Raw genomic sequence first — 27570 nt, 5'->3', positions numbered from 1 at the left:
GGAATTCCCAGGCCAGAGGGAGACATTTTATTGCCATGTGATGATCTTACCATTGAGTTGAAAGGCAATCTTGTTTCATTTTGGATTCTTTCTTATGTTTATGTCTTATAAGGGCACTTTGAATTTCCAAGCAAATAATAATTTTGAATTAGCTTTTAATCATTGTCTTCTAGCACAGTTATATGATCAGAAACATGCTGTGTGATTTGATTGCTCTCAAATATATTGAGATTTGCTGGAACAAAATAAGTCAGGTTAAGTTTTGTAAATATACCATGCATGCTTAAAATGAATGTATCTACATTTGTTCCTGAGATACAGGTTGATGGACGGATGGCTACATGGATGTGATGGAGATGGTTTACTATTGGGACCTTCCGCATCCTGCTGATGTTTTGTTGCTTAGGATATGAATGGCTGAGCGGAGGCTGTAAAACCTGGCACTCTGCTTGGGTATGAGGTTCTTCCTGCCATCCTGCCATCATTTACTTTTTATGTTTTGTCGCCAAAAGTGACCTTGAGGAACCCTGGGAGCTCAGGAAGGAAGGAGCGCCCAGAAGCAGGGACAGGGAGCTGGTTGGGGAGGACCAGAAATCAGGTTTGTGAAGGTTCCAGAGAGGACCTGTCCTTGGGAGGAGAGTGGGAGACTGAGATGGGGGAGGGGTCATTGGAATGATGCGGGAGCTACTTGGCATTGTCCATTGTGAGGCACCACCGGGGTCATCAGGGATTGGTGGAGAGGGAGTATAAAGCCCCAGGGTTGCTAAGGGAGGGCCCAGACCGAAGAAGGTTTGGTGGATAGCAGAACCTTTGTCTCCCTCTGATTGCTCCTAAGCCTCACGCTCCCTTGCCCGCTCCCTTGCCCCGCGAGTCCTGTTGCTTCCCTGATCTTCTCCGTGACCTGTAGCTAAACCTTCCACCAGCGCTTGAGAACTTAATTTGAACCGGATCCTTTCCCAGACCCCTTTCTTCTTCTCCTCCTCCTCCTCCACCTCCTCCAGGTGCCCAACAGCCCCCTTCTCCTCCTTTCCCTTCCCTTACTTCCCCCCTTCCCCTCCCCTTCCCCTCCCCCTCCCCTCCCCCTCCCCAACTCAGATCCCGGCCGGTCCCCGTCCCCTTCCCTCCCCCCTGCCCTAAGCCACCTCCACCTCTGTCCTGGCCGCCTCAGGGCGCCCTGAAAGGACCAGGACATGCAGGTGTGGTGGATGCTCTTTTGGCTCCTCTTTTTGCTCCTGCTGGAATTTATCAGCCATCAGTGCATCTCTGTGAGTAGACGCTGGACCCGTGGGGTTTCTTCCTTTTTACTGGGCTGTGTCACGCGGCATGAAATTACACAGCTCAGGCCTGTAATCCCAGCACTTTAGGGGGCCGAGGTGGGCAGATCACTTGAGTCCAGGAGTTGAAGACTAGCCAGGGCATCATAGCGAAACTCCATCTCTACAAAAAATTCCAAAAAAGATGAGTTGGGCCTGGTGGTGTGTACCTGTTATCCCAGTTACTGGAGAGGCTGAGGTGAGAGGATCGCTTGGGCCCAGGAGCTGGACGTTGCAGTGAGCCGAGATGGCCCCGCTGCACTCTTGTCTCTAACAAACAAAATGGACCAAAACAAAGTGAAATGTCATTTGATTTGTGTCATCTGGTTTGATGACTTTCTTTTTTTTTTTTTTTTTTTTTTAAGACAGAGTCTCACTGTCGCCCAGGCTGGAGTGCAGTGGCAAGATCTCGGCTCACTGCAACCTCCGCTTCTGGGGTTCAAGCAATTGTCCTGCTTCAGCCTCCTGAGTAGCTCAGATTACAACGCCTGGCTAATTTTTGTATTTTTAGTAGACCACCACGCCTGGCTAATTTTTGTATTTTTAGTAGAGATGGGGTTTCACCATGTTTGCCAGGATAGTCTCCATCTCTTGACCTCGTGATCCGCCTGCCTCAGCCTCCCAGTGCTGGGATTACAGGCGTGAACCACCGTGCCTGGCCAAAATATATAACCTTAAGTGTAAGTTTTACTAACTTTGGAAAGTACATACACCAGCATAAACCAACCCCCTTTCAAGATCTACATTATTTTATTTATTTATTTATTTATTTTTTTGAGACAGTTTTTCCGTTGTTGCCCAGGCTGGAGTGCAATGGGGCAATATCAGCTCACCGCAACCTCTGCTTCCCAGGTTCGAGCGATTCTCCTGCCTCAGCCTCCCGAGTGGCTGGGATTACAGACATGTGCCACCACTCCCAGCTAATTTTGTATTTTTAGTAGAGATAGGGTTTCTCCATGTTGGTCAGGCTGGTTTTGAACTCCCGACCTCAGGTGATCCGCCCGCCTCGGCCTCCCAAAGCGTTGGATTACAGGCGTGAACCACCGTGCCCAGCCAAGATCTACACTATTATGTCACCCCAGAAAGTGAACTCTCACTCTTCCCAGCCAGTCTCTTTCTTATCATAGGTTAGCTTGCTCATTCTGGAATTTCGTGTATACAGATGCATGCCATGCCATAGGTACTCTTTTGTGTCTGCTTTGTTTTGCTCAACACCATGTTTCTGAAATCATTACCATTGTTGTCTGGTTCTCTAACTCCATCATTTCCATTTCAGACTCAGCATATGCTGAGTTCAACCTGTTGAAGGGCTATCTCTGTTTAATTCACCATCTTGAAAGAAACATTGAAAATTGAGATGTTTTCAAGAATATATAGTCAAATCCTGAGGAATCCATGTAGAAATGTTATCACAAGCTGTCTGAACTTACTCAGGGGACGTCTTCGTCTTCACTCACATAAGAGTCTAATGGAATTAATATCAACAGTCTTAGAGAAATCCCACACTATTCATGCCATTTTCATGATCTCCACCTTGGTAATTTTTTTTTTTTTTTTGAGACAGAGTCTCGCTCTGTCACCCAGGCTGAAGTGCAGTGATGCGATCTCGGCTCACTGCAACCTCTGCCTCCCGGGTTCAAGTGATTCTTCTGCCTCAGCCTCCCAAGTAGCTGGAACTATAGGCGCATGCCACCATGCCCTGCTAATTTTTTGTATTTTTAGTAAAGATGGGTTTCACCGTGTTAGCTAGGATGGTCTCAATCTCCTGATCTCGTGGTCCACCCACCTCGGCTTCCCAAAGTGCTGGGATTGCAGGCGTGAGCCACCACGCCCGGCCCACCTGGTTAATTTTTAAGCAGTAAAATTTGATACTTATTTGTGAATGAAGTAATCTCTTCATTGTGTGTTTTTTTTTTTTTTTACTTATGCTGAGCTTTAAATGACAAAGATTCCTATAATCCAAGAGAGAAGTATTATTTAGAGGGATTCTTTTACCATGTGATATATAATAAATGCATCCAATGCTATACATCAATTTAAAAAACAAGTAAATAACTTTAAAGAAAAGATAACTACTGGCCAGGTGCAGTGGCTCACACCTGTATTCCCAGCACTTTGGGAGGCCGAGGCAGGTGGATCATGAGGTCAGGAGTTGGAGACCAGCCTGGCCAAGATGGTGAAACCCTGTTTCTACCAAAAATACAAAAATTAGCCGAGCGTGGTGGCAGGCGCCTGTAATCCCAGTTACTCAGTAGCTGAGGCAGGAGAATCGCTTGAACCCGGGAGGCGGAGGTTGCGGTGAGCTGAGATCATGCCACTGCAATCTAGCCTGGGTGACAGAGCAAAACTTTGTCTCAAAACAAAAAAGAAAAGAGAAGATAATTACTTTATACTTAGCTTGTCTTACCCATGAGTGACGGGCTGCATGTGGCCCAGGACAGTTTTGAATGCAGTTCAACACAAATTTGTAAACTTTCTTAAAACGTTAGGAGATTTTGGCCAGGTACAGTGGCTCATGCCTGTAATCCCAGCACTTTGGGAGGCTGAGGTGGGCAGATTACCTGACGTCAGGAGTTCGAGACCACCCTGGCCAACATGGCAAAACCCCATCTCCACAGAAAATACAAAAATTTGCTGAGTGCACTGTCAGGCACCTGTACTCCCAGCTACTCAGGAGGCTGAGGCAGGAGAATCACTTGAACCTGAGAGGCAGAGGTTGCAGTGAGCCGAGAGCACACCACTGCACTCCAGCCTGGGTGACAGAGTGAGACCCCATCTCAAAAACAACAAACAAAAACAAAAAAATGGCCGGGCACGGTGGCTCACACCTGTAATCCCAGCGCTTTGGGAGGCCGAGGCAGGCAGATCGCCTGTCAGGAGTTCAAGGCCAGACTGGCCAACATGGTGAAACCTCATCTCTACTAAAAATACAAAAATTAGTCGGGCATGGTGGCAGAGACCTGTAATCTCAGCTACTCGGGAGGCTGAGGGAGGAGAATGGCTTGAGCCCAGGAGCTGGGGGTTGCAGTGAGCCGAGATTGCACCACTGCACTCCAGCCTGGGCGACTGAGTGGAGCGGAACTCTGTCTCAAAAAAAAAAAGAGGTTTTTTTTAGATTATCAGCTATTGTTAGTGTTAGTGTATGTGATGTGTGGCTCAAGACAACTTTGCTTCTTTTAATATAGGCAGGGAAGTCAAAAGATTGGATATCCCTGCTTTATACCAAGAAAGACAACACAACACCCCACATTTGCAATGCCTAAAAACACTACCAGCCATCTGAAAAACATGTGACTTCTAACTTCTGTTCTTTTTTGTAGCAGTGGAATCCCACGGTGATATCTGAGGGATGTGGTTACCTTTTGGAGGAGGTTGACGGTTTCTAAGGATGATTCTTTCTGAGTGAAATATTGTCAGTGTCATTGACCTTTTCATTATTTCAACTATTATTATTCCAGGTTATCAATACTCTGGCTGACCATCATCATCGTGGGACTGACTTTGGTGGAAGTCCTTGGTTAGATATCATTATTGAATTTCCGAGAAGTTATAAAGTTGTCATTATCCTCTGGACAGTTTACCTTTGGGTGAGTATACTAACTTTCTGTAGAGGTATACTTGTAATCACAAATAAGAATAAATTATATAAAACAATTCACGTTTCTGGACTTCATTATGAATATGTGGTTTTACCCAAAAAATCAGGGAAATGATTTATTAGCATAAGACTTATGAAAATATCTGCCATTTACATTATGAAAATTAAATAGGTCAGTGTTTGTTTAATAGAATGTCAACAGAGCTTTTGGTCAAAAATAAGTTTTTTTAACCTTTGTGCTATTTGTCACAAATGGAGTATGAGGTTTCGTCACTTAAATAGGAAATGCTTTCTAAACTCTTCTGTTTTATAGTTCTATCGTATGGGTGGAAGAACTATAGTTCTATCGTATGGGTGGCTTCCAGTCTCCTCTCTGAAGATTCACTGCAGAAATGAGCTGACAACAGACAGCTTAACAGGAAAAGAAAAACATAGAACAGGCATAAACATGGGAACCAGCTGAAAAATGAGACTGCTAGAAGGGCCGGATGGTTGATGCTTAAAGAGCACCCTCTTCTGAGGGGAGAGGGAGATAGATGGAGATGTAGGCCATTTAGAGGGGCAGCAAATGATTTTTAGGGGAAATGAAACAGCCCAAGGAACAAACAATTGGCCTGAGACAAAGTTCCTCTGAGGTCATAGGGACGAGGTGACAAACTGCCGGAAGGTGAAGGGCAGAAGTGCACTGCGTCTCATGATGCAGAGAAAGCCCCAGAGAATCTCTTAGAACTGCCCTCCAAGAGAATCAATGAAAAGTGTGTCTGGGCAGGGTAATTTTGAATGAGATCATTCAAAGTGCATGTTCCCACTTGCAACTGGAGAGAGATCAGTATGTCAAAAGTCTGTACTTGGTAAGAATTTGGCTGCTAAGTTGTGCCATAATTTGTCTTTTGAGCCTTTTTTCCTTTGGGTAAGTTGAGCTCTACGTTTTGTCTTGCCATTCATGACAGTAAAAATATGGTTGTCTGGGGGCTGAACCTCCTTCTGAACAATGATCCAAGATAAAAGTACTAATACCACAATGCTTTTTTATATTCAAGGGAAGAGGAAGTATGTTTCAGTTTTACCACCTAGATAATTACACGTCATTTGGCACTGCCTTTCAAGATATGTAGAAAACAGAAAATATATGAGTTATGAAGATATCTAGGCACATTTAACATTCTCTATGCCACTTAGTCCTGAACAGAGAATTTTCGGTATGAATTGGAGGAAGCTTTTTTTTTTTTTTTTTTTTTTTTTTCTTTTCTCACCCCCAAGACGAGTCTCCCTCTGTTGCCCAGGCTGGAGTATAATGGTGTGACCTCGGCTCACTGCAACCTCCACCTCTTGGCTTCAAGGGATTCCCCTGCCTCAGCCTCTCAAGTAGCTGGGATTACAGGTGCCCACCACCATGCCCAGCTAATTTTTGTATTTTTAGTAGAGTCGGGGTTTTACCATGTTGGCCAGGCTAGTCTCAAAACCCGACCTCAAATGATCCACCCGCCTCAGCCTCCCAAAGTGCTGGGATTACAAGCGTGAGCCACCACGTGAGCCAGGGGAAGTTTTTAAATTTACCACTTTTTAACAATTCCATTTAGGAAGGTTCAGTTGCGCTGTTGGACTTGGACAACTTCGCACCTCTCATCTTTGTCGTTGTCATCTAGTCATCTATACCACTACCTCCTAAGCAGGGACATCATGGGTGCCTTGAAGCATCCATGCGTGATGGCATTTCTTTGCTTCTCATTTCTTCATGTGTTTGACATATCTCCTAGCTCCAAACGGGGCCAGCTACCTTTCCTATGAAATCTAGCAGTAGCTGTGGGATTGACGTGGTTGCTGTTTTCATCTTTTTAGATTACCCATTGCTTCTCTCGAAATCCTAGTACATGAATTTTTTTTTATCCTATGTGCAGAAATCAGGAAAAAACAAATTCTACAAAGAATTTGAAAGATATTATTTCAGGCCAGGTGTGGTGGCTCATGCCTGTAATCCCAGCACTTTGGGAGGCTGAGGCAGATGGATCACTTGAGGTCAGGAGTTCAAGACCAGATGGGCCAACATGGTGAAACCCCATCTCTACTAAAAAGACAAAAATTAGGCAGGCATGGTAGCAGGCACCTGTAATCCCAGCTACTTGGGAGGCCGAGGCACAAGAATCGCTTGAATCTGGGAGGTGGAGGTTGCCGTGAGCCAAGGTAGCTACGCCACTGCACTTCAGCATGGTTGAGAGTGACACTCCGTCTCAAGAAAAAAGTCATTTCAATGACTACCTCAGGAGATTCATAGGTATCTGACCCACATCAGAGATGGGATTTGCATTGCATTTTAGCTATGATGAGAACAAATATTTAGTATCTTCGAAGATTTATTTTTATTTTTATTTTTTTTTTGAGGCAAATTCTCGCTCTGTGGCCCAGGCGGGAGTGCAGTGGCGCGATCTCGGCTCACTGTAAGCTCCGCCTCCCGGGTTCACGCCATTCTCCTGCCTCAGCCTCCCGAGTAGCTGGGACTACAGGCGCCCGCCATCACGCCCGGCTAATTTTTTTGTATTTTTAGTAGAGACGGGGTTTCACCGTGTTAGCCAGGATGGTCTCGATCTCCTGACCTCGTGATCCGCCCGCCTCGGCCTCCCAAAGTGCTGGGATTACAAGCGTGAGCCACCGCGCCCGGCCGTATCTTCGAAGATTAAAAGCATACTGTGATAATATGGAAATCTTGGTGTTAATTCAGTCATTAGTGAGAATGTTTTGCGTTAAGTTCAAACCAGCCTCAATGAAGCTGATGTGAGGGAAGGGAAAGTGAACTCTGAGTAGAGCAGGGACAGAAGGAAGATGCTCCAGTGCAGATCAGGAAGGAGCAGGGGGTGAAATGTTACAAATTCTAGAACTCAGAGAGCTGAAGGTAATTACTTCCTTTTCAAGTTGTGAAACGTGTTAACCTGTGGTAAAATACTTATAAGATGATAATTACCGTCTAACTGTGTTGAAGTGTACAGTTCCGTTGTGTGAAGTATATTCATGTCATTCTTTTTTTTTTTTTTTTTTTTGAGACGGAGTCTCACTCTGTCACCAGGCTGGAGTACAGTGGTGGGATCTTGGCTCACTGCAACCTCTGCCTCCTGAGTTCAAGCAGTTCTTCTGCCTCAGCCTCCCAAGTAGCTGGGACTACATGCGTGCATCACCATGCTCAGCTAATTTTTGTATTTTTAGTAGAGACGGGGTTTCACCATGTTGCCCAGGATGGTCTCCATCTCTTGACCTTGTGATTCACCTGCCTCAGCCCCCCAAAGTGCTGGGATTACAGGCGTGAGCTACCGCACCTGGCCTATTTTTTTTTTTTTTTGAGACAGTTTCAATTTTGTTGCCCAGGTAGGAGTGCAATGGCACAATCTCAGCTCACCACAACCTTTTCCTGCTGGGTTCAAGTGATTCTCCTGCCTCAGCCTCCCGACTAGCTGGGATTACAGGCATGCACCACCATGCCTGGCTAATTTTGTATTTTTAGCAGAGACAGCGTTTCTCCATGTTGGTGAGGCTGGTCTCAAACTCCCGACCTCAGGTCATCCGCCTGCCTCGGCCTCCCAAAGTGCTGGGATTACAGGAGTGAGCCACCGTGCCAGCCTCATGTCATTCTTGTGTGTGTGTGTGTGTGTGTGTGTGTGTGTGTGTGTGTGTGTGACAGAGTCTCATTCTGTCGCTCAGGCTGGAGTGCAGTGGTGTGATCTCGGCTCACTGCAACCTCCGCCTCCCAGCTTCAAACGGTTCTCTGCCTCAGCCTCCCGAGTATCTCGGATTACAGGTGCCCGCTGCCGTGCCTGGCTAATTTTTGTATTTTTAGTAGAGACAGGGTTTCACCATCTTGGCCAGGCTGGTCTTGAACTCCTGACCCCGTGATCCACCTGCCTCGGCCTCCCAAAGTACTGGGATTGTACGCATGAGCCACCGTGCCCAGCCGTCATTCTTATATTATTATTTCCTAGTTGTCTTTCCTGAAGACTATCTTCCAGTCTGAAAATGGACATGATGGATCCACAGATGTACAGCAGAGAGCTTGGAGGTCCAACCGCCGTAGACAGGAAGGTATGGCTCTGTTGGAGTCCCCATAGTGTGGAAATGAGTTTGCCCTGGAAAGGGAAAGAACAGCTTCTTGCCCTCAGGTTTCTCACCTTCTCCTCTCCTCACTCTCACCAAGGGCTGAGGTCTATTTGTATGCACACAAAGAAAAGAGTTTCTTCCTTTCCAGGAAATAAAATTGGCCGGAAAGACGTCATTACTCTATGGAGACATGTGAAAACAAAAGTTATGCCTAAAATCCGTAAGATGAAGGTGACAACGAAAATCAACCATCATGACAAAATCAGTGGAAAGAGGAAGACCGCCAAAAAACAGTAAGATGTGCCTTGACACAAATACTGTTGTATGAACCATGTGCCAATCAAAGTAGACAACTGTAAAGTCCTTGAGAATATTTTCTACAATATTTGTGGCAAATTCAGTGGGTTCAAAATTGAGTTTGTCCTTTCTGTTTCATTAGTTTAAGCTGTATAATTCCTTTCCCTTCCTACATTCTTGTTTGTCATTTTTTTGGGGGAAGAGGAGTTGCTAGTACTGGCATTGGTTTTCCTTTCTCTCTCTCTCTTTTTTTTTTTTCCTGAGATGGAGCTTTGCTGTTGTTGCCCAGGCTGTAGTGCAATGGCACAATCTCAGCTCACTGCCTTTTGGGTTCAAGCGATTCTCCTGCCTCAGCCTCCCAAGTAGCTGGGATTACAGGTGCCCACCACCACGCCCAGGTAATTTTTGTATTTTTACTAGAGATGGGGTTTCACCATGTTGTCCAGGCTGGTCTCGAACTTCTGACCTCAGGTAATCCACCTGCCTCAGCCTCCCAAAGTGCTGGGATTAGAGGCGTGAGCCACCACAGCCAGCCTTTTTTTTTTTTTTAATTTTGAGATAGAGTCTCGCTCTGTCGCCCAGGCTGGAGTGCTATGGTGCAATCTTGGCTCACTGCAACCTCTGCCTCCCAGTTTGAAACAATTCTGCCTCAGCTTCCCGAGTAGCTTGGATTACAGGTGTGTGCCACCACATTTTGCCGATTTTTTTTTTTTTTTTTTTTTTTTGAGACAGAGTCTCACTCTGTCACCCAGGCTAGAGTGCAGTGGCATGATCTTGGCTCGCTGCAACCTCCACCTCCCAGGTTCAAGCGATTCTTATCCCTCAGCCTCTTGAGCAGCTGGGACTACAGGCATATGCCACCATGCCCGGATAATTTTTGTATTTTTAGTAGAGGCGGGGTTTCACCATATTGGCCAAGCTGGTCTAGAACTCCTGACATCATGATCCGCACACCTCGGCCTCCCAATGTGCTGGGATTACAGGCATGAGCCACCGTGCCCAGCCCAATATTTGTAATTTTAGTAGAGATAGGGGTTGACCATGTTGGCCAGGCTAGTCTTGAACTCCTGACCTCAGGTGATCTGCCTACCTCAGCCTCCCAGTGTGAGCCACCACACCCAGCCTGGATTGTTGAATTCAATGCTTGGGTCACCTCCAGATTCATTTTCACAGTCTTTCATGTTTTGGTCATATTACATTGTATTTTGCTGCCATATGACTGATCTTTTTTTGTTAAATGTGAGATACTTGTTAAAAAATATTTAGCAATGAATTGAGGCCTAGTAGCATGTTATCTTGCTGCAGAAGAGATGGGAGTCTACTTCTAGGGGATGGTCAGGGGTCCTCCATACAGGCTGCAATTGAGGTCGCCGGTGCAGGCTCAGTCCCTACAAAGGCCAGGGTATTTCCTGTCCACCTCTATTCTGATGCATGACTCTTCTGGGTCTCAACCAGAGCCAGTGGACTTCAGTATGGGTCGCTTTCATTGGCAGACCCTCAATCCACTTGTTTTCCTTCTAATCCCACGCATGTGTGCAAAAGCTGCTGTGCTTCTTTGCATCTCAGTAGTAGTTCCTTCTGGAATTCAGCAATGAAACTCAGGGAAATGGGTTCCAAATGCGAGGCTGACTTTCATCCTGGGTTTCCTTCTTCTCCATCTTCACCTCATGTCTGTTTACTGCCATGTTAGCAATTTGATGTATTCAATCATGGGTTTTATATTCTGTTTGGTGTCCCCCATTGTTCTCATCGGAGATCAGAAGCTTCAGATGCACTTACGTCAACTCAAGAGTAGAATGCTTCCTTAGCTTCCCTCCAGAGTCAGGTTTTATGTTTCTAGTTCCCAAGTGCACAGCAGGAGTAGTGATATCCTCACTGGCTTCTCATTTGCATTAAACTGTGAGCTTCTTTAGCGTGGGGACAGGACCCTGCTCCCATTGCATTCTCAGCACCTCACCACACACTCCTTGTTGGAGGCCACTCCAGACAGCACGTGCTGAAGGATGCCCTGTGGTCAGAAACAAGTTCATTAACTTTCTCTTTGAAGTGTTTTCGTCCCTGTTTCGTAGCGTTCTGGGAATTTTACACGTCCTTCCTATAAAACCAAGTATCAGGTGAGATCCTTAGGATCAGGACCATGAATCAAGTGGTGTGAGGGCAACACAGCAAACTTACCCTTTTTAGGCCGTTTCCTTTTTCTGTCCTCAATCTCTGTGAACTGAACCTTGTTAAAGTCAGTCAACACCAGGGTGGATGGTTTGCCGTTGTCACCTATTTTCAGGACATAACACCCTGACTTAGGAGCCATTCCAATCATTTGTAATTCAATAGATGCGCCCAGCCTTCAGATTGCCTTTTCTCTCAACCAGGATCTTTAAAGTCGATGACAAGAGTTCCAGTCCTGAATCATGGCAAAGTGCAGTAGTGAACTGCGGGGTTAATGACACCATATTCTGGAAGGATCTCTCTTTGGCTGATGGTCTCAGTTCTGGCATCAGCCTCTGACTGAGAATCAGGTCTCACACAGGAGGAGTCAGATGAGGAGCAATCCTCTGCTTCCGATGGAGTTAGTTGTGATGAATTGGTGAGGTCTGGTTTTTCACACTGAACTAAAATGAGCTTTCGCTGTGTCAAGCACAAGACTGACCCCAGAAACACACATAGTGCACCTCATAGAAGCTTTTAATAGTCTTTATATTTACTAAAGAATAGGACTAACTATGGAACTATGAAGATGAGCTGGGAATGACAGGTGACTTGCCAGCAGGCCAGAGTGTGACTTTTTTTTGTCCCTGAATGGGAGGTGTCAATTCTCCCTTCGGTTGTGAGAATCAGTTGGTTCATTTGTGGAAAGGTTGCAGGGGGGATCTTTGAATCACAGCCTTCAGATGCCAGAAGGGCAGAGGGAATCCCACACGGGCTGGTGGATCATGTGTGTGCATTTCTCTCCCTTCTAATCTGAGGAAACTAAGCATGAAAGAATGTGAGCATGCAGAAAAGGAGAGGTAGGTATCAGAGGCAGAGGAAAATGGGAAATTGGATATGAAAGAAATACACACCTACAAGTGAGTTCAGAAACTGAACCCCACCCTCCTGGGAAACGCCCATTGGAGTGTTGTTTTTAACCTTTGTACAGTGTTTAGACCCAGTAAATGCAGAAATAGAAACAAATGGTCAGAAGACATATCGTGAGAGAGAGAGAGTTCACAAAACAGAAAACAAAGTACCTTAATATTTACCAGTGACCAAAAGATGTGAAGTAGCAAAACGTCTCCTGACCCCATTGCCAGCTAGACTGTGTGGAAACTCGGTTCATACCAGCCATTCTAGGGGTGGGGTGAGTTGTTGTCATCCTTAGGAAAGTGTGTTGTTGTAGGATCAACCACATCCTTCAAAAGGACTATGCCTGTTTATAAGCCCAGCTGTTTCTGCCCTGTGAAACACGGTAAGGATATTAATACAAAGACAATACAGCTTTATGATAAAAGATGCTCAATGAAGGATGAATTAGGGATATACTGAGGATGGGGAAGGAAACTATCATCTCAGAAGTCAGCAGGCAGTAAGCAAGAGGAGGAATCAATATAGCAACAGTTTGGATCAGACTGTACAGTTTTTTTGTTTTTGTGAGATGGAGTCTCACTGTGTCACCCAGGCTGGAGTGCAATGACGTGATCTTGGCTCACTGCAACCTCCGCCTCCCAGGTTCAAGTGATTCCCCTGCCTCAGCCTCCCGAGTAGCTGGGATTACAGGTGCCTGCCACCACGCCTGGCTAATTTTTTGTATTTTTAGTAGAGAAGGGGTTTCACCATATTAGCCGCAATGGTCTCAATCTCCTGACCTCATGATCCATCCGCCTCGCCGTCCCAGAGTGCTGGGATTACAGGCGTCAGCCACCGTGACCGGCTCAGACTGTACTCTTATAGCCATCTGAAATACGTTTTCTAGGTATAGATAGATTGTGTAAGGGTACAGTTGTGAGGATAAGAGAAACATGGCAGATTATTTAAAATCATCCTGAAAGTGGTGCTTTATCTGATGAAAGTGATTGTAATCCATAGGAAAATGTTTCAACGTGCGCAAGAGTTGCGGCGGCGGGCAGAGGACTACCACAAACGCAAAGTAAGGAGCTTCCTCCCCGCAGTTGCAGGATAGTTCAGTGCTGATGCAGATGATGCCACGGCCCTTAGACTCTCTCAACATTCAATTTCTCATGTGTTGGCTTTTTCAGATCCCCCCTTCTGCAAGAAAGCCTCTTTGCAACTGGGTAAGTTTGCTTGTTTTTCCTTGCTTTTGGACATAGTCTGCCAGGTCAGGACATGGATACATTTTTCTCCCTACAGCTCTGTGCTCAAGCCCTGCAGAGGGAGATGGCAGAGAGAAAGGCTGCCTACAAGCATCACAGTCCCATCCCTGTTGGTAACCATGTTGTGCAAAAACACTTTCATCCCCACCCAGTGGGGCCCCTGATCTAATATTCTAAGTGTCAGAGGTCCCATATTTGTAATAGCAAATGGGCCCTGACTGTAAATTAGTGAAGAGTGAATGTAACTTATTACCCACAGGGACAATTCCAAATGAAGGCCTTAAATGATGCTCAGCTAAGCTGGTTCTTGTGTGGCCTCTGTACCTTCAAAAGCTGCCGAGTCCTATGATTACACGTGATGGGACTTGTACACTTGAAGTGAAACACAGTTTTAAAACTTGCTTTGTTTAGAATTCCCACCTCATTTTTCCATGGACAAAAGTATTCTTCATGTCCTAGTGCACTTACAATTTGGTATTACCTGGGAGTGAAAAGAAATATTATAGCCATGCCTAACTGACTTCTTGAGATAAGATTGTTCTGTCAGAAAACCCTCTCCCAGTTCCCCTGCAGCTCTTCAGGAATCCACATCTCTCCAGAGCTCTTTGTTCTCATGGGTGGCACCTCCAGAGTAAAGAAGATCCTTTGTCAAGAAGGGAAACAGAGGGGAAATGAGAGGGTCCTGCAGGCAGAGCTGGAATCAACTTCCACTCTGCCTCTTGCAAGCTGTGTGACCCTGGGCACAATTTCTCCTTCCTCTGGAAACCTCTGTTCTCTTAGATTTGGAGCAGGGTGGTCACACTGACCTTGCAGAGTTCTGAGAATCAGAGACAGAACATAAAAGGCCTGGAAAACATTCTCCAAAAAGAAGCTGCAACATGTGTGGACAATGGGCTTTTCATGCCTCTCTTACTGTCTCTTACTGTCTGTTGACCTGGTGCAAGAAACATGCTCTGGTGATGGCTGTGAGGGAGGAATGAGGATAGACATAGACACTCCTGTGTCTCAAACATGCTTCTTTATTACTCTGTTATGACTCTGTCTTCCCTGGGGCAGGACCCCAGCCTGCCTACATTTGCAGACAGACAGAGTGGCATGTGGAGACAACAGTGTGTCCCAATGACTTTTCTTTACCCCCCAGCTGTCGGCAGTACTCAGTGGAAGGGTGATATTATGACACTGATACTGCTATTTTGAAACCCGGAGGATGGAAAGGTGCAAAAATCTATCACCAGCAACAGAAGGTGCAGACTGTGTTGGTGGCGGTAATTTTGTCCATCAAACGGATATGTGTGAAAACATTCCCTCCTTTGTCCCTACAGGTCAGAATGGCGGCAGCGCAGCATCGTCATTCTTCAGGATTGCCCCACTGGCCCTACCTCACAGCTGAAACTTTAAAAAACAGGATGGGCCACCAGCCACCTCCTCCAACTCAACAACATTCTATAACTGATAACTCCCTGAGCCTCAAGACACATGCCGAATGTCTGGTCTATCCCCTTCCACCCTCAGCGGATGATAATCTCACGACGCCTCCCGAGTGTTTCCTCACTCCTCTTCCACCCTCAGCTCCACCCTCAGCGGATGATAATCTCAAGACACCTCCCTTAGCTACTCAGGAGGCTGAGGCAGAAAAACCACCCAAACCCGAGAGAGAGAGGGCCGCTGACGTGGAACCACCACCGAAACCCGAGAGGCGGAGGGCCGCTGACGTGCAACCATCACGGAAACCCGAGAGGCGGAGGGCCGCTGACGTGCAACCATCACGGAAACCCGAGAGGCGGAGGACCACTGACGTGCAACCATCACGGAAACCCGAGAGGCGGAGGGCCGCAGTGGATAAGACACCTGCCGAGTTTCTGGTCTATCCCCTTCCACCCTCAGCGGATGATAATCTCGAAATGCCTCTCGAGTGTCTCCTCACTCCTCTTCCACCCTCACCTCCACCCTCAGCTCCACCCTCAGCGGATGATAATCTCAAGACACCTCCCTTAGCTACTCAGGAGGCTGAGGCAGAAAAACCACCCAAACCCGAGAGACAGAGGGCCGCTGACGTGGAACCACCACCGAAACCCGAGAGGCGGAGGGCCGCTGACGTGCAATCATCACGGAAACCCGAGAGGCGGAGGGCCGCTGACGTGCAACCATCATGGAAACCCGAGAGGCGGAGGACCGCTGACGTGCAACCATCACGGAAACCCGAGAGGCGGAGGGCCGCAGTGGATAAGACACCTGCCGAGTTTCTGGTCTATCCCCTCCCACCCTCAGCGGATGATAATCTCGAAACGCCTCTCGAGTGTCTCCTCGCTCCTCTTCCACCCTCACGTCTATCCCCAGCTCCACCCTCAGCGGATGATAAGACACCTGCCGAGTTTCTGGTCTATCCCCTTCCACCCTCAGCGGATGATAATCTCGAAATGCCTCTCGAGTGTCTCCTCACTCCTCTTCCACCCTCACCTCCACCCTCAGCGGATGATAATCTCAAGACACCTCCCTTAGCTACTCAGGAGGCTGAGGCAGAAAAACCACCCAAACCCGAGAGACAGAGGGCCGCTGACGTGGAACCACCACCGAAACCCGAGAGGCGGAGGGCCGCTGACGTGCAACCATCACGGAAACCCGAGAGGCGGAGGGCCGCTGACGTGCAACCATCATGGAAACCCGAGAGGCGGAGGACCACTGACGTGCAACCATCACGGAAACCCGAGAGGCGGAGGGCCGCAGTGGATAAGACACCTGCCGAGTTTCTGGTCTATCCCCTTCCACCCTCAGCGGATGATAATCTCGAAACGCCTCTCGAGTGTCTCCTCGCTCCTCTTCCACCCTCACGTCTATCCCCAGCTCCACCCTCAGCGGATGATAAGACACCTGCCGAGTTTCTGGTCTATCCCCTTCCACCCTCAGCGGATGATAATCTCGAAATGCCTCTCGAGTGTCTCCTCACTCCTCTTCCACCCTCACCTCCACCCTCAGCGGATGATAATCTCAAGACACCTCCCTTAGCTACTCAGGAGGCTGAGGCAGAAAAACCACCCAAACCCGAGAGAGAGAGGGCCACTGACGTGGAACCACCACCGAAACCCGAGAGGCGGAGGGCCGCTGACGTGCAACCATCACGGAAACCCGAGAGGCGGAGGGCCGCTGACGTGCAACCATCATGGAAACCCGAGAGGCGGAGGACCACTGACGTGCAACCATCACGGAAACCCGAGAGGCGGAGGGCCGCAGTGGATAAGACACCTGCCGAGTTTCTGGTCTATCCCCTTCCACCCTCAGCGGATGATAATCTCGAAATGCCTCTCGAGTGTCTCCTCACTCCTCTTCCACCCTCACCTCCACCCTCAGCTCCACCCTCAGCGGATGATAATCTCAAGACACCTCCCTTAGCTACTCAGGAGGCTGAGGCAGAAAAACCACCCAAACCCGAGAGACAGAGGGCCGCTGACTTGGAACCACCACCGAAACCCGAGAGGCGGAGGGCCGCTGACGTGCAACCATCACGGAAACCCGAGAGGCGGAGGGCCGCTGACGTGCAACCATCATGGAAACCCGAGAGGCGGAGGACCACTGACGTGCAACCATCACGGAAACCCGAGAGGCGGAGGGCCGCAGTGGATAAGACACCTGCCGAGTTTCTGGTCTATCCCCTTCCACCCTCAGCGGATGATAATCTCGAAACGCCTCTCGAGTGTCTCCTCGCTCCTCTTCCACCCTCACGTCTATCCCCAGCTCCACCCTCAGCGGATGATAAGACACCTGCCGAGTTTCTGGTCTATCCCCTTCCACCCTCAGCGGATGATAATCTCGAAACACCTCTCGAGTGTCTCCTCACTCCTCTTCCACCCTCACCTCCACCCTCAGCTCCACCCTCAGCGGATGATAATCTCAAGACACCTCCCTTAGCTACTCAGGAGGCTGAGGCAGAAAAACCACCCAAACCCGAGAGACAGAGGGCCGCTGACGTGGAACCACCACCGAAACCCGAGAGGCGGAGGGCCGCTGACGTGCAATCATCACGGAAACCCGAGAGGCGGAGGACCACTGACGTGCAACCATCACGGAAACCCGAGAGGCGGAGGGCCGCAGTGGATAAGACACCTGCCGAGTTTCTGGTCTATCCCCTTCCACCCTCAGCGGATGATAATCTCGAAACGCCTCTCGAGTGTCTCCTCGCTCCTCTTCCACCCTCACGTCTATCCCCAGCTCCACCCTCAGCGGATGATAAGACACCTGCCGAGTTTGTGGTCTATCCCCCTCCACCCTCAGCGGATGATAATCTCGAAACGCCTCTCGAGTGTCTCCTCACTCCTCTTCCACCCTCACCTCCACCCTCAGCTCCACCCTCAGCGGATGATAATCTCAAGACACCTCCCTTAGCTACTCAGGAGGCTGAGGCAGAAAAACCACCCAAACCCGAGAGACAGAGGGCCGCTGACATGGAACCACCACCGAAACCCGAGAGGCGGAGGGCCGCTGACGTGCAACCATCACGGAAACCCGAGAGGCGGAGGGCCGCTGACGTGCAACCATCACGGAAACCCGAGAGGCGGAGGGCCGCAGTGGATGATAAGACACCTGCCGAGTTTCTGGTCTATCCTCTTCCACCCTCAGCGGATGATAATCTCGAAATGCCTCTCGAGTGTCTCCTTACTCCTCTTCCACCCTCACCTCCATCCTCAGATCCACCCTCAGCGGATGATGATACACTTGCCGAGTTTGTGGTCTATCTCCTTCCACCCTCAGCGGATGATGATCTCGAAACGCCTCTCGAGTGTCTCCTCACTCCTCTTCCACCCTCACCTCCACCCTCAGCTCCACCCTCAGCGGATGATAATCTCAAGACACCTCCCTTAGCTACTCAGGAGGCTGAGGCAGAAAAACCACCGAAACCCGAGAGGCGGAGGGCCACTGACGTGGAACCGCCACTGAAACCCGAGACACGGAGCGCCGCTGACGCGCAGCCATCACGGAAACCCGAGAGGTGGAGGGCCGCTGACCTGGAATCACCACCGAAACCCGAGAGGCGGAGCGCCGCTGACGCGCAGCCGTCGCCGAAACCCGAGAGGCGGAGCGCCGCTGACGTTCAACCATCACCAAAACCCGAGAGGCGGAGGGCCGCTGACCTGGAATCACCACTGAAACCCGAGAGGCGGAGCGCTGCTGACGCGCAACCATCACCGAAACCCGAGAGGCGGAGCACCGCTGACGCGCAGCCGTCGCCGAAACCTGAGAGGCGGAGGGCCACTGACCTGGAATCACCACCGAAACTCGAGAGGCGGAGCGCCGCTGACGCGCAACCATCACCGAAACCCGAGAGGCGGAGCGCCGCTGACGCGCAGCCGTCGCCGAAACCTGAGAGGCGGAGGGCCGCTGACCTGGAATCACCACCGAAACCCGAGAGGCGGAGCGCCGCTGACGCGCAACCATCACCGAAACCCGAGAGGCGGAGTGCCGCTGACGCGCAGCCATCACCGAAACCCGAGAGGTGGAGCGCCGCTGAGGCGCAGCCGTCGCCGAAACCTGAGAGGCGGAGCGCCGCTGACGCGCAACCATCACTGAAACACGAGAGGCAGAGCGCCGCTGACGCGCAGCCGTCGCCGAAACCTGAGAGGCGGAGGGCCACTGACCTGGAATCACCACCGAAACTCGAGAGGGGGAGCGCCGCTGACGCGCAACCATCACCGAAACCTGAGAGGCGGAGCACCGCTGACGCGCAACCATCACCGAAACCCGAGAGGCGGAGCGCCGCTGACGCGCAGCCATCGCCGAAACCTGAGAGGCGGAGGGCCGCTGACCTGGAATCACCACCGAAACCCGAGAGGCGGAGGGCCGCTGACCTGGAATCACCACCGAAACCCGAGAGGCGGAGCGCCGCTGACGCGCAACCATCACCGAAACCCGAGAGGCGGAGGGCCGCTGACGCGCAGCCATCACCGAAACCCGAGAGGCGGAGGGCCGCTGACGTGCAACCATCACCGAAACCTGAGAGGCGGAGCACCGCTGACGCGCAGCCATCACCGAAACCCGAGAGGCGGAGCGCCGCTGACGCGCAGCCATCACCGAAACCCGAGAGGCGGAGGGCTGCTGACGCGCAGTCGTCGCTGAAACCCAAGAGGCGGAGCGCCGCTGACGCGGAACCATCATCACCCGAACCCAAGAGGCGGAGGGTCGCTGACGTGGAACCGCCATGCAAACCCCCATGCAAACCCAAGAGGCGGAGGGCCGCTGACAGGGAACGGCCACGCAAACCCCCACGCAAACCCAAGAGGTGGAGCGCCGCTGAGGCGCAGCCGTCGCCAAAACCTGAGAGGCGGAGCGCCACTGACGCGGAACCTCCACGCAAGCCAAAGAGGCGGAGGGCCGCTGACGTGAAACCATCATCACCCGAACCCAAGAGGCGGAGGGTCGCTGACGTGGAACCGCCACACAAACCCAAGAGGCGGAGGGTCGCTGACGTGAGACGGCCACGCAAACCCCCACGCAAACCCAAGAGGTGGAGCGCCGCTAAGGCGCAGCCGTTGCCGAAACCCGAGGGGCGGAGCGCCGCTGAGGCGCAGCCGTCGCCGAAACCCGAGGGGCGGAGCGCCGCTGAGGCGCAGCCGTCGCCGAAACCCGAGGGGCGGAGCGCCGCTGAGGCGCAGCCGTCGCCGAAACCCGAGGGGCGGAGCGCCGCTGAGGCGCAGCCGTCGCCGAAACCCGAGGGGCGGAGCGCCGCTGAGGCGCAGCCGTCGCCGAAACCCGAGGGGCGGAGCGCCGCTGACGCGCAGCCGTCGCCGAAACCCGAGGGGCGGAGCGCCGCTGACGCGCAGCCGTCGCCGAAACCCGAGGGGCGGAGCGCGGCTGACCTGGAATCACCACGGAAACCCGAGAGGCGGAGCGCCGCTGACGCGCAGCCGTCACCGAAACCTGAGATGCGGAGCGCCGCTGACCTGGAATCACCACCGAAACCCGAGAGGCGGAGCGCCGCTGACGCGCAAGCATCACCAAAACCCGAGAGGCGGAGCGCCGCTGACCTGGAATCACCACCGAAACCTGAGAGGCGGAGCGCCGCTGAGGCGCAGCCGTCGCCGAAACCCGAGAGGCAGAGCGCCGCTGACTCGCAGCCGTTGCCGAAACCCGAGAGGCGGAGCGCCGCTGACGCGCAGCCGTCATTGAAACCCGAGAGGCGGAGCGCCGCTGACGTGCAGCCGTCGCCGAAACCCGAGAGGCGGAGCGCCGCTGACCTGGAATCACCACCGGAACCCGAGAGGCGGAGCGCCGCTGACACGCAGCCATCATCGAAACCCGAGAGGCGGAGCGCCGCTGACGCGCAGCCGTCGCCGAAACCCGAGGGGCGGAGCGCCGCTGAGGCGCAGCCGTCGCCGAAACCCGAGGGGCGGAGCGCCGCTGAGGCGCAGCCGTCGCCGAAACCCGAGAGGCGGAGCGCCGCTGACACGCAGCCATCACCGAAACCTGAAAGGCGGAGCGTCGCTGACCTGGAATCACCACCGAAACCCGAGAGGCGGAGCGCCGCTGACCTGGAATCACCACCGAAACCCGAGAGGCGGAGCGCCGCTGAGGCGCAGCCGTCGCCGAAACCCGAGAGGCGGAGCGCCGCTGACGCGCAGCCGTCATTGAAACCCGAGAGGCGGAGCGCCGCTGACGTGCAGCCGTCGCCGAAACCCGAGAGGCGGAGCGCCGCTGACCTGGAATCACCACCGGAACCCGAGAGGCGGAGCGCCGCTGACGCGCAGCTGTCGCCGAAACCCGAGAGGCGGAGCGCCGCTGCTGACGCGCAGCCGTCGCCGAAACCCGAGAGGCGGAGCGCCGCTGACGCGGAACCGCCTCGCAAACCCAAGAGGCGGAGGGCAGCTGACATTGAACCATCATCACCCGAACCCAAGAGGCGGAGGGTCGGTGACGTGGAACTGCCACGCAAACCCAAGAGGCCGAGGGCCGCCGACGTGGAACCATCATTACCCGAACCCAAGAGGCGGAGGGTCGGTGACGTGGAACTGCCACGCAAACGCAAGAGGCCGCAGGCCGCCGACGTGGAACCATCATTACCCGAACCCAAGAGGCGGAGGTTGAATTAGCTGAGAACAGGCCATTGCACTCAAGCCTGAGCAATAAGAATAAAACTGAGTAGAACAAAATAAAAAAATCAAAAAACAAAACAAAACCCACATTCCAAAAACAAAGAATAAATAAATAATTTAAAAATAAAATAAATACTGCAGTCCTTATGTTATTGCTTTGTTTCGATATCTGCTTTGATTGCCTGAGGGACCTGAGGTTTTTAACCATGGGGGTTGTTTTAATCTTTAGAAGTGGTTGGTTATGTAAAATATTATTATTTTTTGAGACGATTTAAGCATGCAGTTTAGTGATATTGAGTATATTCATGTTGTTTTGCAGCCATCACCACCATCCATCTCTAGAACACTTTTCATGTTGCAAGACTGAAACGCTACACCCATTAAATAATACCTCTCTGCCCCCAGCCCCTGGCAACCACCATTCTGCTTTCTGTCTCTATGCTTTTGCCTACTCTAGGTACTTCCTAAGTGGAATTATATACTATTTGTCCCTTTGTGATGGACTTATTTCACTTAGCAGAATGTCCTTAAGATTAATGCATATTGTAGCATGTGTCAATTTTTTTCTTTTTAAAGCTGAATAATATTCCATTGTATGCATAGACCACATTTTGCTTATTTGCTTATCCCTCATGGACACTTGGATTGCTTCCACGTTTTAGCTGTTGTGAATAATGCTGCTATCCATGAAAGGTTTTTAAGGACACTGTTTCTTCATTGAAAAGTGCTGAGTATAATCATCCGGTGGTTTTTACCATTACCTAGAGGCTAGTCTTGAGTGAAATATAATTTTTGGTAATCCGTAAATGGAAGGCAAGTCCTACTCATTTTTCCTTCCAGTTGCTATTGAGAGAACACATAGGTACACAGTTGTCTTTCCTTTCTTGCCCTTGTTTGCTTTTGGAGCAACTGAGCTGGCTTTGGCAGTCTCAGTGCCTGCCTTCACAGACAGCATGTCACGGAAGGTGGGATTTCAGCGGGTGTTTGATGGTGATGCCATTCAGGTTGTATTGTACATGCCTCTTGCATCATGACCACTTGTCTTTGCAGCTGTGGAAGTCAGATGACTTTGGCCAGACCTGGATCATGATTCAGGAACATGTCAAGTCCTTTTCTTGGTAAGTTGTGTCATCTGAGAAATCTTGATGTACGTAACCTCCTTTCTCCAGTTCTAGCTCCTTCATGGTGGACAAACTGCCCTCCCCTGAAATGTCAATATATTCAGGAAATATATTTTTCCAGATCTGAGAATTAGAGCTGCAAGTACAGTGATCTCACTGGGGGAGAGAGTAGCGGGGAGGAGAAAGTAAGGTATTTATGAGAGGAGTGGTAGAGCTTTTGCATTTTTCAATCAGTCAGGGAACCCAGGGGAATCTTGAGGCCCTTGCATGTTTGTAGAGTTTCATTTTTAGAGCATCATATTAGAAGTGGGAGTTTTTTCTCTATATAAAATTCATGCATTTCGCTGGGTGCAGTGGCTCATGCCTGTAATCCCAGCACTTTGGGAGGCTGAGGTGGGCAGATCACCTGAGCTCGGGAGTTGAAGACCAGCCTGGCCAACATGGTCAAACCCTGTCTCTACTAAAAATACAAAAATTAGCCGAGCATGGTGGTATGTGCCTATAAATCCCAGCTACTTGGGAGGCTGAGGCAAGAAAACTGCTTCAACCTGGGAGGCAGAGGTTGCAGTGAGCCGAGATCGCATCACTGCACTGCAGCCTGGGCGATACAGTGAGACTCTGTCTCAAAAAAAAAAAAAAAAAAAAAAAAAATTCCTGCATTTGTTCATAACATTATCTTGAATGTCTGTTAAATATAAAACCTACTAGATTCTTAAGGGTATAAGAAGTTGAATAATTTATGGATATAGTTATTAAGGAGAGTGAAGGAAAGACATTTCAGGTACATAACACACATTGTGAAAGAGGCACAGAGGTAACAGACATAGTATGAGAAGCTAGAGAGAGGATTTATCCTTCCAGATGGGAGGATCATAAACAGCCGTGTAGAGGAGGTGGTCCTTGATCCAGGATGTGCACAACAGGTAGGATGTCCCTGTGTGGAGGTGTGGAGGACAGGAATTCCAGGCAGAGGAACAAAGTGACTTGCGAAAGGCACAGGGATGCGCCAATGTGGTGCTTGGGTAGAGAACATGAACTCCTAATTTTGGACAGTGTATTGGGTGAAGTTTTGAAAGGGAAGTTGGTATTAGAATCTGCATTGCTTGATAAAGGAATTTGGGCTACATTCTGAAAGCAATGAGATACCCCTGTAGTTTTTTGAGAAGAGGAGTGAAATAAACAGGCTGTACTTCAAGAAGTACTTCTAGAAGTAAATAGTAATATACTTATCGTAATTTACTATTACAGTGATAAAGTAGTATAGGATCTTGAATTATATGAATTTGTACATGTGCAGGCAAATGTGTAGGACAGATTTCTAGGAGTGGGTATGCTGGGTCAGTGGGTTTATCTAACAGCTATCCATTCACTCACATGGATGACTGATAGATATTGCAAACTTGACCCCTCGCAAATTGACTCTTGATCTTCACCACCCCAAATCAGCTCCACCTATAATTTTTCTCATTTGCTCAGGCCAAAATCTTTGGAGTCATCGTTGATTTCACATTTGTTTTATGCTTAAATTCATTCTATCAGGAAATCCTATTGGCTTCACCTTCAGTATATATCTAGAATCTTCTACTCAGGTACCACTTCTAGTGCCAGCCTCCAGTGTCATAGCTCATTAGTCTCCCAACTAGTCTTTCTGCTTTTACTCTTGTTTTTCTATCATTAATTCTCAGCATGTGGTCAGTTTGAGTCTATTCAAATAAATTAGATCATTTTGTTCCTCTGTTTTGAACCCTTTAATGCTTCATCATTTCTCTCAGATTAAATGTCAGATACCTTCTTACCACAGGGAACAGGATATTTGCAATTGCTGTTTTCTCTGCCTAAAATGCTGTTACCCAAGATATACTTACTGCTTACTCCCTTACCTCATTCCAGTCTTTGCTCAAATAACATCTTCTAAATGAAGCCCACCTCATTTATGCCCACCTTAGGATCCTATTTAAAATTGCACCTGGCCAAGTGCGGTGGCTCATGCCTGTAATCCCAGCACCTTGGGAGGCCGAGGTGGGTGGACCATCTGAGGTCAGGAGTTCGAGACCAGCCTGGCCAACATGATGAAACCCCATCTCCACTAAAAACACAAAAAGTAGCTGGGCATGGTGGCGGGCGCCTGTGGTCCCAGCTACTCGGGAGGCTGAGGCAGGAGAATCGCTTGAACCCGGTAGGTGGAGGTTGCAGTGAGCTGAGATTGCGTCACTGCACTCCAGCCTGTGCGACAGACCAAGACACTGTCTCAATAAATAAATAAATAATAACTGTCTTAATGAATGAATGAATGAATGAATAAAAATAAAATTGCACCTACTCCCCCATTACTACCAATCTCCTGTACTGTGTTCTGTTCTGTTTTGCAGAGCACTTTACCACATTCTAATATACTATTATTATGCTTATTATTTGTCTTTCTCCCTTCAATAGAATGAAAGCTTCCCAAGGGCAAGGACTTTTGTAAGTTTTGTGCACTGATATATCCACAGTGAATAAATCCTTAAAACTGTAACTTTGGTAGAGAGTGGCAGATTTGATATAGAAAGTGTCAAGTTTGCACTCATCTCAACAATATAGAATAGTGTCTCCCTCCACAGCCAATGTGTTAGGGAAGAAATATTATCTCTGTGGTTTAATTTGCATTTTCCTTATTATGAGTTAGAACATCTTTTAATCTGCTTAAGGGTCATTTTTTTTTTTTTTTTTGAGACGGAGTCTTGCTCTGTTGCCCAGGCTGGAGTGCAGTGGCGTGATCTCGGCTCACTGCAACCTCCGTCTCCAGAGTTCAAGCAATTCTCTGCCTCAGCCTCCTGAGTAGCTGGGATTACAGGTGACTGCCACCATGCCTGGCTAATTTTATTTATTTTTATTTTATATTTTTTAGTGAGAGTCTCACTCTGTTACCCAGGCTGGAGTGCAGTGACACTGTCATAGCTTACAGCAGCTTCAAACTCGGGCTCAAGTGATCCTCCCACCTCAGCCTCTCAAGTAGCTAGGACTACAGGCATGTACAGCCATGCCTAGCTAATTTTTACATTTTTTTGTAGAAAGGAGGTCTCCCTGTGTTTCCCAGGCTGATCTCAAACACCTGGCCTCAAGCAATCCTCCCACCTTGGCCTTCCAAAGTGCTGGGATTATGGTTTGTTTTATTTATTTGTTTGTCTGTTTAAGTATGACCAGGTTGGAGTGTAGTAGCATGATCTTGGCTCACAGCAACCTCTGCCTCCCGGATTCAAGTGATTCTCCTGTCTCAGTCTCCCGAGAAGCTGGGATTACAGGCACCCACCAACATGCCTGGCTAATTTTTGTATTTTTAGTAGAGATGAAGTTTCACCATGTTGGCCAGGCTGGTCTCGAACTCCCAACCTTAGGTGATCCACCCACCTTGGCCTCCCAAAGTGCTGAGATTACAGGTGTGAGCCACCATGCCTGATCTCATGCCTGTTTTCTATTTGATTATTAGTCTTTTCATTGTTGGTTTCAAGGAGCTCTTTATATATTCGAGATTAGCCCTTTGGCTGTGATATGAGATAGATCATATGTGTGTGTATGTATATTTCTATCTCCTAGTTTTTCATTTGTTTTTAGACTTTTACTTGTAATTTTAGTCCTCATTAAGTGTAATGGTCCCAGAAGATGTAGATACTGCCTTTGTTTCTTTTAGTTCTCCATGTAAAGTGAAATGTCTTTTAGTTAGTATTGCTTCCTTAGTAATAGAGGATGGTAAAGATGGAGCTGGTATGTTGAGGAGCCTTACAGCTGACCATCATCAGACACCCATAGACTCTGTTTATGTTTCCACAGAGGGTAGCTGTTTCTCACCCTTTTGTTATTTTCCTTGAGCAAAAGTTGTGGGATCTTAGTGAAATTATAACCACAGTCTCATCCAAGGACACACTCTCCTCAAGGAGAACCATTAGAACTTTCTTCTGCTTTATTTGAATTTTAAGGGAAAAATTGTTCTTTTATCTGCTTAAGAAACTATAAATTAAGAGGGAAAACCAGCAGAATTACTAGATAAGGGAACATACAATTTAGAAATTTTAAGTTCTAAAATCATATTGTACCTTCTGCCTCTGTGTAGATATACAGATATCCTGGGAGAAAGGACTGGTTTATCTCATTGAAGGTAATGACATGTCGGTTAGGGGATTTTAGGCTATTTGTGGGATTTCTCCCCCTAGGTTTCCCCATAATAAGTGAAAGTGTAATCTAGTCTCTCAGAATAATGATATACATTTGTTCAACAATGCTTGGCAAGTTGGGGGCAGCAGGAGTGGGAAAGCTAAAAATTTACGTGGTCCGGAGCTTGCGATTGGCAAGACAGAACAGTGGAAGACCTGGAGGGGGCTGAGGGGACTCAAAGATACCCTGTGGAGTATCACTGAGGGATTTCAGGTGAGGCTGGTGACTGCTCAGAGATAGAGCAAGGATTGGAATTTCTCAATGAGGACAAAGACAATAGAAAGTAGGTGTCAGTGAGCGTAAGACATTGGAAGTCTAAGTGATTGCAAAGTATGAGAACTTGTAGGTGGAGCAGCTTGCAGAAATGGGAGGTCCAAATATGGATTATGGAAGAAAATTGGGATGAAAGCCACAGTTCTTTCTATCTCTAGGTGTTGGCTGCTGCTTTTGGCTAGGAAGGAATAATAGAGGTGAGCTGGGTCTCAAAATAGCTCAATAAAGGTTCCTTCCTCTCTGCCGTTTAAAAAATACCAAGCAGCCTCATTTTAATTTGCATATCCTCTGGCTAGAGGAAGTACTTTAATCAGT

At 49.1% G+C, this 27570-nt stretch overlaps 1 protein-coding gene across 3 annotated transcripts in view; it reads left to right on the top strand.

Moving 5' to 3' along the window:
* The window catches only part of LOC115933039 (sortilin-related receptor-like), a 224638-nt gene that overhangs the window by 58192 nt on the left and 138876 nt on the right, over positions 1-27570 (top strand). Inside the window, exons 13-19 of one of the 3 annotated variants that reach the window (XM_055372001.2) lie at positions 513-598; positions 4772-4900; positions 8877-8976; positions 9140-9284; positions 13351-13411; positions 13521-13556; positions 22724-22791. In XM_055372001.2, coding sequence (XP_055227976.1) covers positions 513-598; positions 4772-4900; positions 8877-8976; positions 9140-9284; positions 13351-13411; positions 13521-13556; positions 22724-22791 — 625 coding nt within the window. Of the gene's footprint in view, positions 1-512; positions 599-4771; positions 4901-8876; positions 8977-9119; positions 9285-13350; positions 13412-13520; positions 13557-14917; positions 21807-22723; positions 22792-27570 lie in introns of those variants that run through there. The other 2 variants (XM_055372000.2, XM_063701792.1) reach the window with 2 other exon arrangements.

Source organism: Gorilla gorilla, chromosome 20, assembly GCF_029281585.2.
Source record: "Gorilla gorilla gorilla isolate KB3781 chromosome 20, NHGRI_mGorGor1-v2.1_pri, whole genome shotgun sequence".
In the NCBI taxonomy this organism is placed as follows: Eukaryota; Metazoa; Chordata; class Mammalia; order Primates; family Hominidae; genus Gorilla; species Gorilla gorilla.
The sequence above is the reverse complement of the archived record's forward strand: the minus strand, read 5'-3'. Positions and strand labels throughout refer to the sequence as shown.